The sequence below is a fragment of the Phlebotomus papatasi genome, chromosome 2 (genome assembly GCF_024763615.1).
Source record: "Phlebotomus papatasi isolate M1 chromosome 2, Ppap_2.1, whole genome shotgun sequence".
Lineage (NCBI taxonomy): Eukaryota > Metazoa > Arthropoda > Insecta > Diptera > Psychodidae > Phlebotomus > Phlebotomus papatasi.
The window spans coordinates 67,692,560-67,704,745 of record NC_077223.1 but is presented as its reverse complement, the minus strand read 5'-3'; the positions used below and the strand labels follow the sequence as shown (position 1 = coordinate 67,704,745).

At 34.7% G+C, this 12,186-nt stretch overlaps 1 protein-coding gene across 1 annotated transcript; it reads left to right on the top strand.

The window, feature by feature from the left end:
* The first annotated feature begins 207 nt into the window (after positions 1 to 207).
* Positions 208 to 11,346, top strand: LOC129803949 (protein tamozhennic). The gene is made up of 5 exons (XM_055850844.1): positions 208 to 427; positions 533 to 942; positions 1,026 to 1,293; positions 5,001 to 5,791; positions 9,922 to 11,346. The coding sequence occupies exons 2-5, from the start codon at positions 619 to 621 to the stop codon at positions 10,606 to 10,608; spliced, it is 2,070 nt and encodes a 689-aa protein (XP_055706819.1). The 5' UTR covers positions 208 to 427; positions 533 to 618; the 3' UTR covers positions 10,609 to 11,346.
* Positions 11,347 to 12,186: the final 840 nt, after the last annotated feature.

Genomic DNA, 12,186 nt, shown 5'->3' with positions numbered 1-12,186 from the left:
TAGGAGTGGCGGGAGAGAATTTCAGCCAGACAGAAGGTGAAAATCGTGCGATATTGGGGATTATTCAGCAATATTTCAGGTGTGAAAATCGTGAGAATAATTTGCAAAAACCCCATTGTGAATGAGTCTGTATGAGAAAAAACGCGCGAAAATGTGGGTGGGTGTATTGGCTAAGAGCTCCTACTTTGCGACTGTGGTGCCCTCTGAGCCTGCTGACATTGACATTTTGAGAAAAAAAATATTTGTTTTCCCGTGGACACTGCAAGTGATTATTTTTTGTGATTTTCACCCCCAAAAACTCCTTCAATCGCCATGGTTTCAGTGGCAATCCCGAGGGTGATTGTTGGTCAGGAGTGTTGATGGTGTTTTAGGTGGAAACACCATTTGCAAGTGACGAAAAATCACACATCAACTACCCACTGAAAAGGTACAATCTTTTTATAGAAGGAAAGGAGGCTTATTAATAGATTTGGGGGCACGAGGAAAATCTTGACTTTTCACGCACTAACTGGGACTCTCTGTCACTCCGTAGGTGGGGATTCTGACGACGGGAAAGGGTGACAGCCGGTGAGGAGGTTTCTGTGATTCGTTTAGGAGTGTTTTGTTTTGTGAGAAGATATGTCCGATATTGTGGGTTGCAACTTGCTTCCGGAATTGTGGCAGCAGATCCTGCAGCAGCAGTGGACGTACCTGGAGACGGAGGAGAGCTTGCAGAAGATTGAGGAACGACGAAAACTTGAGGAATGCCTCAAGGATTATTTGTGCATTGTGCCCCATTCGAAGAAATTCCTCCTTCCAGTCACAGCCTACGTCCTGCAGAAGTCCATCCTCCAGGGAGATGATTCCTCAGCCTACAAGGCTTCCATTGGCTTCGAGTCCATCAGCCAGTATGCCAATAATTTATTCACGAGACCCTGGCGAAAAGAGTATCGCGTCATCAAGGTTGGCATTCGCAATCTCTGGAATGATTCATCAACTATCAGTTGACAATTTCCCCCTCTGTTTTTTTTGTTGTTCTTTATCAGATGTACTCGGGCTTCTACTACCACGAAATCCAATCAAATCTGGTAGAATCCGAGAAGATCTTCGAGGCTATGGGCTACAAAGTTCTGCCCAATCGGACTCTTGTCCTCGAAGGACCCATCTGTCCTGATCAGGTCACCAATGTTTCCCGCGATGCCCTAATGGCTTTCGTGGAATGCCAGATCCTCAAGCAGATCTTCTCAGGGCTCACAGCTATGCAAGTGTCCAGCAACTGGATCGACATCTTCACCTTCCGCAGCATGCATACGGGTAAGTGCAATTTTTGGGCTATTTCCGGGGCAGGGGGAGCAGGCAGTCACAGGGGCAAAGCACTGACACAGTTCTCTGCTCCGTGGAGAGTCGCAAGGAATTGATTTTCTTTAAATTATTCGCAGGGGGTGGGTTATATTGAGGATTATTTTTAGACATTCAATTGATTGCATTGAACTCACAATCGAACCGCGCATCCCATGCAAGAGTGCCGCAAGACAAAATTAAAATGCATTTTAACTTGAAATATAATTTTTCCTGCACTGAGAAAAAAGAGGGTGCTATTAACTTTTTTTACTCGTAACTTTAACACTTTTTAGGTGTAAAAATATATCAACATTTTTTAGTGTTAATTTTACACCTTTTTAAGTATAAAATTAACATGAAAAAGGGTAACTTTGATCCATAATACACCTAAAAAGCATAATATTTACACCGATTTCGGATCAATACTGCCAGGTAAAATAAACATTTCCGGAATGTTATTTTAACTTTTTCGGATTTCTCTCAGTGTAGTTATATCCTTAAAAACTTAATTTTAAAAGAATCGAAATTCACGAAATCAACTTGCTGAATAACTTATATTCAAAATATCCCTTTGGGGTTATTTTATTAATTATTTTTATAGCTCTAAAATAAAAGAGTTTTCATGCAGTTAGACTTTGTTTTCAAGACTAATTTGCTAAACAAATATGAACCACATTCTAAAAATTAATTTATATTTGTTCCTATAAAAATTTATAGCACAATTCCTAGATAGTCATTTATTATCCCAAAAATGTGTATTTTCGAAAACAATGCATGCATGAAACTGCCCCATCCTCCTCTAAAAGTGAAATTACATTTGAAATGTGACAAAATCTTCTGAAATGAGCAATTTTATTTTATTTTATGGTGAGATTTTAACATAATCGCACTTATTCTAATCAGACCAGTTGGTCCGACTTTCTCTGATCGGTCTGATATATTCGTTAGGTATTTTTTGACAATCCCTGATGCCGAAAATGAGCAGTAGGATTTTCGGAAATTTTCGGTTTTTGAAATACATATTTAAAAAAAAACACGTTTTTGTACATTATCTCGAAATCTGTTTTACCCGGTTTTACCGATTTCGTTCAAATTAGGTTCCTGTTGGGAATTTCAGCTGAATAGAATAATTTAAAAAAAAAATCTTTATCCGATATCTTAGTTTTTGAGATATTGCAATTGAAACAAAATCGAATTTTTAAAAATTTTACGATTTTTAACTTTTATCGAAATCATAAAGTAACTGATAAGTTGAATATTTATTTTCGGATTTTTTTTTTTAATTTAATCTTAAGATTTAAATTAAATCTTGACATTTTTTATTCGGCTGTATCAGTTCCAATCGGTATTGGATTGGTGAAGTAATCGTAATTGATTTATTTTTTCCGAATATTTTTTTTCTGTGCGTGTAAGCATGTTACTAATTACAAGGCCGTTTTAAAAAGGACACTTAGCCAATTTTCTAGTTTCGAATTGTTTTTCGATTTGTGAATGAGTTTAATCCCAAAAAAATATGCAAAAAGATAATTCACGAATAGCTTTATCCCGTGAGTTTAAGCATTCCGCAAAGCTTGGACGCTTTTTCACCTCTCATATTTTTCATATAATATTTTTTGATTGCATTTGTTATTATTATTACCATTATTATTTTTTTATATCCAATCAGTTTTAGGTTGGTTTTTTATTTGTAACCCACAAAAATTCTTGTTTGTAACTTTTCCGGTTTCCCATAAAAAGCAGTCCCACTTATTGAACATTTTGCACTCTTTTCGGTCATTTTTGTAACCACTTTCTAGCTTTTTAGATGAGGAAAAACTCATGAAGTCGTCATTCACATCACTTTCTTAAAGCGTTTGCATATATTTCTCGCACTCTTTAGTCAAATTTACTGTGATTTGAAAAAAATATCCTATATTCTTTTAAATGTAAATGAGATGCGAGTAATCCCACACACAGAAAAATTGGCAACGCCCCACTTATAACAAGAAGAAACCGAAGTTACATAATTACAATTACAAGAAGCGCTTCGTGTTGAATGAATAATTAAATGAAAAATTTGATAAAATTTATTTATTAAATTTATAAATTTATTTTTATTTATATTTTTTTTAGTACGTAAAATTAGGAATTTAATGGAACCACGCCCCTTAGGAAACAATTTTCGTTTATGCACGATATTTTCACTGAAAATCACTAAAAATTACCGATTTCTCGTCCCGATGAAAGAGGAAGAACATTAAGAAATTATTTTGTGATGTAGAGTAAATTAAGCTAATTCAAAACCTGCTCTAATTGGAATTTTTTCGCTACTCCAAATGAAAACATCACTATTTTCATGATAAATACAAATTACTATATTTATATATTTTCTACACCACAGTTTCATTATTTAGTTAATTTTGCTCTAAATAAAGCGAAAATCCATTCATATTCACAAATTTTAATTTGTTAATTTCTCAGAAAAATTAAAAGTGTACCTTTTCACCATTGAATTTTTCATCGATCGACCATGTTTTCCAATGAAAAACACAATAAAGTGACTGTTGTTTATTGGATTTGTTTAACATTTATGTCATATTTCTGGTTAATTTTAGTTAAATTAAGTGCTAATCTTTATTGTTAACGGTATTTATTTAAAGTTTTCAAATGAAATAATTACCTATTTCGTGAATAAAAAGGGTTTTTCTTAAGTGTCTGCAAATGCTTCAATAGGAAACCCTGAAAATATGATCTCTTTGGAGAGATTTCCCTATTGTTTTAGATGGGAAAGGAGAAAAGAGCAGGAATAAGCACAAATACTGCACTCAGGAGCAACTCAACAAGGTTTTGGAAGCCTTTCGTCGCGGTTTCACTTACGCTGTTTGTCTCCAATTAGAAACTTTCCCTTGTCTCCATTTGGATTAATTTGTTTCCAATAGAAGCATTTTACGATCGCGTATTTTTCTTGTATTTAAGAAGTTTTCAAATTATGTCTAAAGAATTTTCACTAAATAGTAACATTCTAGAAGAGTCAAGGAGCAAATTTATGTAATTCTCTTCAGAAAAAATATGAATTTAAAGTGTTGAATCTTCTGTCAAAGTTAAAGTGTCTGGAAATGGTTTTGAATTAGGACATTTACCCTAATCACAATGTTTTTGTACTTCATTGAAAATTTTATTGTGGGCCTAATTTATTTTTTGATGAGTATTTTATAATTTAGTTAGTTGCAGTAGAACCATGTTTACAGAGAAAAGTAATTTTAGTAACGTAAAAGTGACGTTTACCTTACCTTGATTTTCATATTTGGAAAAAAGTTTTCCAGGGATTGTCTACTTGTAGAAGGGAGCGGGGGGCGGAGGGTTCACCAAAATCAGAAATCATTTGGTCACTAGATACCAAATGGATAAAAATAATATTAGGAAGTGTATTTTTTGTTGTTGCACTCTTGCATGAGATGCGCGTAAAAATGCTTGCGGCTGTTCCATTGAGAATTTATCATTGTGGAAAACGTGATTTTCCGACAGAAAATACCCCCACTAATTCTTGTAAAACAAGAGTGTACAACAACTCAATCACTCGGAAGGCAGAGATTTCTTGGACACTTTCCAAGCTGCGACTGAAATTGCTCCGCGGGAAAATCAATAACATCCGCAATCCCTTCCATTATTCTTTTATTTTTTTTTACGTGCCATGTCCCTAGGAACACCTGAACAGATGATCAATTCAATGGTGTTCTCAATGCAGGAGAAGAGGACACATCAGGAAAAATCTGATAATTACTACAATGTCCCTGTCACGAATTCTTGCAATTCCTGCAGTGCTTCGAGACAATATCAATTAGTTCCTCCTCCCCCTCCTCCTGTGTCCACTTATTGTCCATCCTCAGTAGCACCTCCCTGTTCACTGCATCCGGTGCCCAATTATGGGTATCAAACGCCCGGACAGGGAGTCTACATGAATCCCCACGCAATGCCTCACTCCAAATCCCTGGATCATCCCAGCGAGAAGATTCGTCAGCACAGGCACTATTCCCTGGACCAGCCGGCTTATGAATATGCCAGGTCACCGGGATATGGGAATTATGACTGTGTGGATGGATATGCACCAGCTTGCGCTTCCTTCAGCGCCTACAATACGGCTGGCAATCGCTATCCCCTTCCCGGAGGCTTCCCACTGGCTGGGCTCAATCAGCCCTGCGACAGTGTCAATGGGCAGCATTTAGCACCTCCGATGGTGATCAATGGGAGTACCTATGGGCACAGGAATTCCTCAGGAAATTGCTACCATCAGCAGCCTGATCATGTGTGCTATCCTGAGTATCAGGGATGCAATTTCTGCGGGGATAAACGGCCCAAGGGTTCAGCTGGGCTGAGGGGGGAGAATTTAATAGATTTGGGCGACTACAGGGACTATCAGCAGCCATTTGATGCCACTTCTATCTCCAACGGAGAACTGTCTGACTACTATCACCGCGTCAAAGTGGCTCAGAAGGTAAGTGCAATTGCTATCAGATTTTTATGATTTTGTGATAATAAAACCTCGTAATGCGATAAAACAATTTTTGCCATTCATCTTTGTAAAACAAAATGGGTTTTAAAATCGATAATTTTAAACTATTAAAAATTTTAATTAACGTGCAATTGCATCCAGATATTAAAGCTAGAAAACTCTCTAGAACACTTAAAGTTGACAGGATTACCGTTAGTGGCGGAACATTTGGGTTCGTTGCTTGGCTATTCTGAATTTCTGAAAAACTCACATGAAGCATAGGGGGAACTGGGGTAGTAGTAAACAGGGGTAGTTGTAAACAGGGGTAGTTGTAAACACTATGATTTTTTTCATTAATTTTAAGACTCCAGAGGATAAAATCCATAAGCATTCATAGATACCATGGGGATATATGTCCACAGATGAATTGGTCAATAAAATCCTAATACTTTAAAAATAAAAGTCGTTTTTCCCGAAAATGTTGATATTTCGATTATTTTGGTCATTTGGATTTCCACCTGGAAATTAAAAACGGTGTAAAATAATCGAAATGTAGCATTACAAGTTCTTTCCTACATCTTTTACAAATTTATTAATACATTTACTAGAGAAATTGAAATTCTCATTATTTTAAAAGAATTAATAATTGGTCAGAAAACAGCATTTGGGGTAGATGTAAACAGGCAATTTCCCCGTAATTGTAGATGCCGCGAGTGTATAATGAATGGCAAAATTATTTGTTTTGTTCTTCTTCATTTCATTCGTTTGACAGCTGCATCTCATGGTGGGAAATTTTTCGTTGTGTTCAATAAGAAGTCACATGATGTCAAAATATGGGGAAAATTCATTGAAAAATGTCTTTGATTTGCATGCTTTTAGTTATTTTGCTATTTTAATTATTACTTGTAAAAAGTGTAGTGATTTTTTGAAAAATAAACTGTCTTTATATATCTCTTAAGAAATTAAAATAATTGAAAGTAGTGCAAAGTTAATTTTAAGGGTGGAAAAAGGGTGTTTACATCCTCCCCAGAAAGTGTTTACTTCTACCCCAGGTATTTTGTGAAAAAAGAAAAATGCACAGTGACACAAATTTTATTTTTATGGAAAACTCAATTGTTTTCCAGCATCGGCACTACCCTTGATGAATTGCCTATACCCAAGGGTAAAACATAAGCTAAGAAATATTTTCCACAAAATCACTGTGTGCTTGGAAAATCACCTCAAATTCGCATCTATTGAAAATGTTTACATGTGCCCCAGTCTCCGCTATGTTTCATGTTAGTGATTCCAAATAACCGGGTTTTTAGGATTGACGGTTAACCGGTTTTGGACGGCACTGAAACCGGTTAACCACTTTTAAACTGGTTACAAATTTAGGATTAGATTATGGAATTTTGAGCAATTTTTCAGAACTTTAACTTTGATGTAATATTTAACACATAAATTATATTCTTTTTCTCAGTTAGTTTTGAACTTATTTATTTTATTGATTTATTTTGGAAAATGACTGGGAGTTTTTTCAATAATATTGTACCGTGGAGAAGCTAATGAAATGTAGGGGAAGGTTTTGAAGGTTCGTATTAAAAAAGGAGTTCAAGATTTAAGATTTTTTACTGAGTGCCACACAAATCGAATCAATTATATCACTATGTCAAAAAAATCTCTTACTTATTGGGTTCATAATTCTGCCCATTCTGCCTCACAAAATTCCTGGAAGTCCTTGGATTTTCCTCTACAGGAAAATGAAAATGTACTAGCATTTTTTACGAAGGTGCTCTGGTTAACTCAGCTTCGTACCACTTTTTCCCACCTCTGTAGGCCTCATTTTTCCCGAAAACATTACACCGGACACAAAAATTTGGGCATCACTACTTAGATGGAACTTTCATCTACTTGTTTTCACCATTTGTAGGAGGTATCACACATTAGAAATCAATTTTAAGCTATTTTTCTAACACTCTTTTTGACACTCGGAAAACCATTTTTTCCCTTCATTCTGACAGTCAGTTAAGAGCTTGGTTAGGTATGATTCTCTCATAATCACACCTAGTGTAATCCACGGATTTTCTCTAACACCTCCTATGGGTCTTACAGAACATATTTCGGACGTAACTGATGTCAAAAATGATCAGCCACCAATTTAAAGTGAAATGTGGGAAGTTCCACTTTAAAACAAGGAAAATTGAATGAGAAATACTCAAAATACATCGAAGTGGCAATTAAAGAATCACATCTACCATAAGCAGTCTAGTTTCATCACTGCACAAATCGGAAAGTAGTAATCACACCTATTGTAATCCTTGTTTTTTCTCTAACGTCTCGAATCTGTCTTACAAAACATTTTTTCAATATCAGTGATTCTTAGAATTACCAGTGATTAATTTAAAGTAAAATGTGAAAAATACCTTGAAAACAAAGACAATTGGATGAAAAATTCTCAAAACGCACCGCATGGGCAATGAAAGAATCACACCTACCAATAAGCAGATTCAGGCTTAATGTTTAATTTGACAGAAGTGAAATAAAAACATCTGATGAAGTCGCATTTTGATGGGGAAGTGCGTGTTTTCCTTCGAGATTTTAGTGAAAATTGTTTAACTCTTTCCGGACCGCAGCATATGCTGCAAGCCAATTTCACAATTTTTAATCAAAAATATCTAAGCTCAGGAATTAATTGAGGTCCTACAAAAAATATCTTACATTTGGACATCCTTATAGTTTGTAATCCATCCACAAGAATCGGATTTTTATCAGTTCTGAATAATTAAAAAACATTGTTTTTCATAGAATATTCATATGCTTCTTTGGGTACTACAGTCCCATAAGAGACGAAAGAGTTAACCCTTTAAGGACGATTGGACCACCGGTGTCCCATAAAGAAAATAATTTTTCCTGACTACCTAAAGTTATTTTTTCCTTATGTTTGTACGTAATTGCAAAGTAGAAGGTTGAAGGAATCTAGGATATTTTTTGCAAGTCTCTAGCTATTTGCTACATAGTAAATTTTTAAGCTCAAAAATACGAATTTTTAAATTCTCATAATGATAACTAATTTTAATTATTTTTTATACTTTCAAGTTTTTTTAAGCAAAACCGTTTTGGAAAAAGAAACTACAATACTCAAACATAATATTTTTCATTAGAGTAAAAATTATCATTCATTGTTATTGTCAGTAAAATTACTTAAATTTTTAGGCTATTTTTGTCCCTATCACTCATACAGGTAAAAAATACACCGAATCAGACTCTGTTGGATTTTCTAAGGCTAGATGTAAGACTTTTTACTGATTTTGTCTATCCGTTTCATTTTTATTGCTGATTTTCGGTCCGCAAAAACTGTCTCGTCGTTAAAGGGTTAATATCCCAATTTTCTTGCGAATTTATTCAGTGGAATCTCTGATGAGTCAAATATCCCGAGCGGCGTGCACAGTATGATCCAAAACAGTGAGGAATTCTCAAATTCGATGGTCAGTAATTTTGACAGATGTTTTTACGAAGCTGCAAAATTCAATTTTCCTGAGCTGCAAGGGTGGTAATTTTTATGAATTTTCCTCCACCCAGAAAAACGACCCCCTTCAAGCAAAAGGTTTTCACGATAAATATTAACCCTGATAAACCCTCTATTACTTGGAATAGTTGCTTTTTCGAAAAGATACTTGCAGTGTGCAAAAATGCATAAAATATTACACATCAGAAACACGATTTTAGGCCCATTTTTTATTTTTGCCTTTTGGACCCAGGAAAAAAGGCCTAGGCTTCCAAGTTTGTCAGGAAATATGAGATGTAGGGCTAGCTTTTAGATTATATGACCATGGATGAAATTCATTTAGTAACTTGGAAAAAAATCAACTTTTACGAAGCTGCAATATTACGAAGGTGCAAAACCTTCCCCTAATGTTTTTTCATTAATCTGTGTTTTACGATAAGGATAAATTTTCGAATTTCGTATTCCAAATGGTACAAAGTAGGGTGTCAAATAAGTCTTGACACGAGCTCTTGTGTCAATAGGTGAATGTTCCTTTCACTATGGAAATAGTTGATAAGAGAATGGCAAAATTTGTGTTTAGGGTAAAGCAAGGATTAAAAATTGTCCTATTCGGATTGATAAATGAATATTTCCGTGGCACTTGAAGGTGCGGCCAAGGCCATCGGAAGGAGACATTTATGCAAGGAACAACTTGCGCTCCTCCAAACCAATAATCAGCAGTCACACAAGGCACAACATTGAGCCACAGGATGAAATGAGCAGCAGTGATCCGGAGAGGCACAAAAATCACGATGGGGTGGGTTCATTTGAGTCGTGGGACTATGTCTTTCAGAATTTGGAGAAGCAGGGATACAGCAAGGACCTTAGAGGGGGAGAGAGGGATTTGTTGGTGCAGGGCCTGGATTTGGGTTCCCTGAAGCTCCATGAGGAGCGTCGGGCGACGGGGAATCCAATACCGGCTGTTGCACATAAAGTGAAAGTGGCCAAGAGTGATCCAGCGACCAAAGGTATTCAGACGGAGAGTGTCCAGAGGAGGAGCACATCTACGAGGACGGCAGCGACAAATGTCAATAATAACAATGGGGAATCGCTTGAGAGGCAGAGGATGCATCAGGAGAACACGAAGAATCGACAAATCCAGGATCAACAGCAGCAGCGGAAGACAGTGAGGCATGGGGGATCAGATGGGATGGTGGGGAGTGGTGGGGCACAGAATGAATGGAGCTGCCGGTTTTGTACTTATCTCAATCCGGACAGCAGAAAAATTTGCGAGATGTGCTCAAAGAGTAAAGACTTCTTCTTCAGTCTGGACAAGACGCCAACATGCGTCTAAAAACAAACTGGATTCTTCTTCTGGTAAAGAATGCAATTTTCATTTCACAATCTTTTTTATTGGAAATTATTTGTAAAAATTCATGTGTTTATTTGTTTTTTTTTTTTTTTAATAAATTAGAGACTGTGAAAAAATAGTTGTGAGATTTAGTGAAAAAAAACCTCATACAATATGCTTTAGATTCCTTCTATTCTAGGTTGAAGATATATTAGTTAAAAGAGTGTGAACTGCTTAAGAAGTCTCCGTTGAGCGGAAATTTCTGGTAGGAAAATAATTGTCACACAATGCAATAAAATTGTTATTTATATTTTTTTTAAAAGATTCCTTAACTTACTAGAAAGAAATTTCTTTCAATCAATTTGCCATATTATCTGCAAATACTGGAAACAAAGGAGATTGTGTAAGTCCTAAACCTAGAATGATGGAGAAATGTCACAAATCTTTTAATGTGCTAACAGAAATCTATTACGATAAAAGTCTACAAATTTAAAAAGAAATCACAAAAGAAAAAAATACACAAATAAAAATGAAAACAACACACAGTATTTCTAAAAAGTAAATTGAAAACAATCTAGTTGAAAATTGTGGCAAAAAAAACTATCTTTCCCCTTTGGCATTGATATATACAAGGAAACAAAGCTCTTCTCTTTGCATTTTTTCAAAACAAACAAAAAAATATATACAAATAAAAATTTTTAACAGGAATCATACAAAAAAAAACAATCCTCTAGCTGAAAATTTTATCACTAAAAGAAAAGAAAATGTTAGATTAATAACTAAAAAAAAACAAATAATAAAAAGCGTTGGATGGAGCAATAGTAAAAAGGAAAATTGTTGAAACTTTGTAATTTAGGCCCTCTTTGCTAATTCTTCTTACTATTGAAAAAAAAATTGTTGGTTAAGAGAAAAGGATGAGAATAAGAAAAAAACATGATAGAATTTCTATTGTATACTATACAGAAAAGTTGTTACACGATTTTACTTACAATAATAATAAATTTAAAAGCATTTTTTGTGTTTTATTTTTGGGTAAATCTTCGAGGAAATTGCAGTGAATAAAAGATAATCCCACAATTCTGAGATAAATCTTTTTAACTTTGAAGTTTAAATCAACCTTTAAAAAGGGTTATTTAAATTTTTGTTTAAATGTATTTTAAGCCAAAAATACAAAAAACTCCGCTATTATTTATTTAAAATGTAAGTGACAGAGTTCTTTAAAGCTATTTTTAATTTTAAGTTTAACCGTGCTATCACAATAAGATTTTTTCAATTTGTAAATTCAATTTAATTTTCAGATGAATTGTTTATATGCGTTATTTTGCATTAAAAATCATTTGAATTGATACATTTTCGCTCATTTATTGATATAAACTAATACTTGGCCCACCAAAACATGTTTAAAGACGCTAAAATAGCATAAATGTGGTTGCTCAATTAAATTTAAATTCAGCAAATTAAAATGTTAAAATTGCTCATTAATTTCAATTTTATTGCAGTTAAACAAGTAGTATTTTGAACCAAAATTGGTCTTATTAAATTTATTTCACTCGTACTAATTATTATTTGTGACCAAAAAAT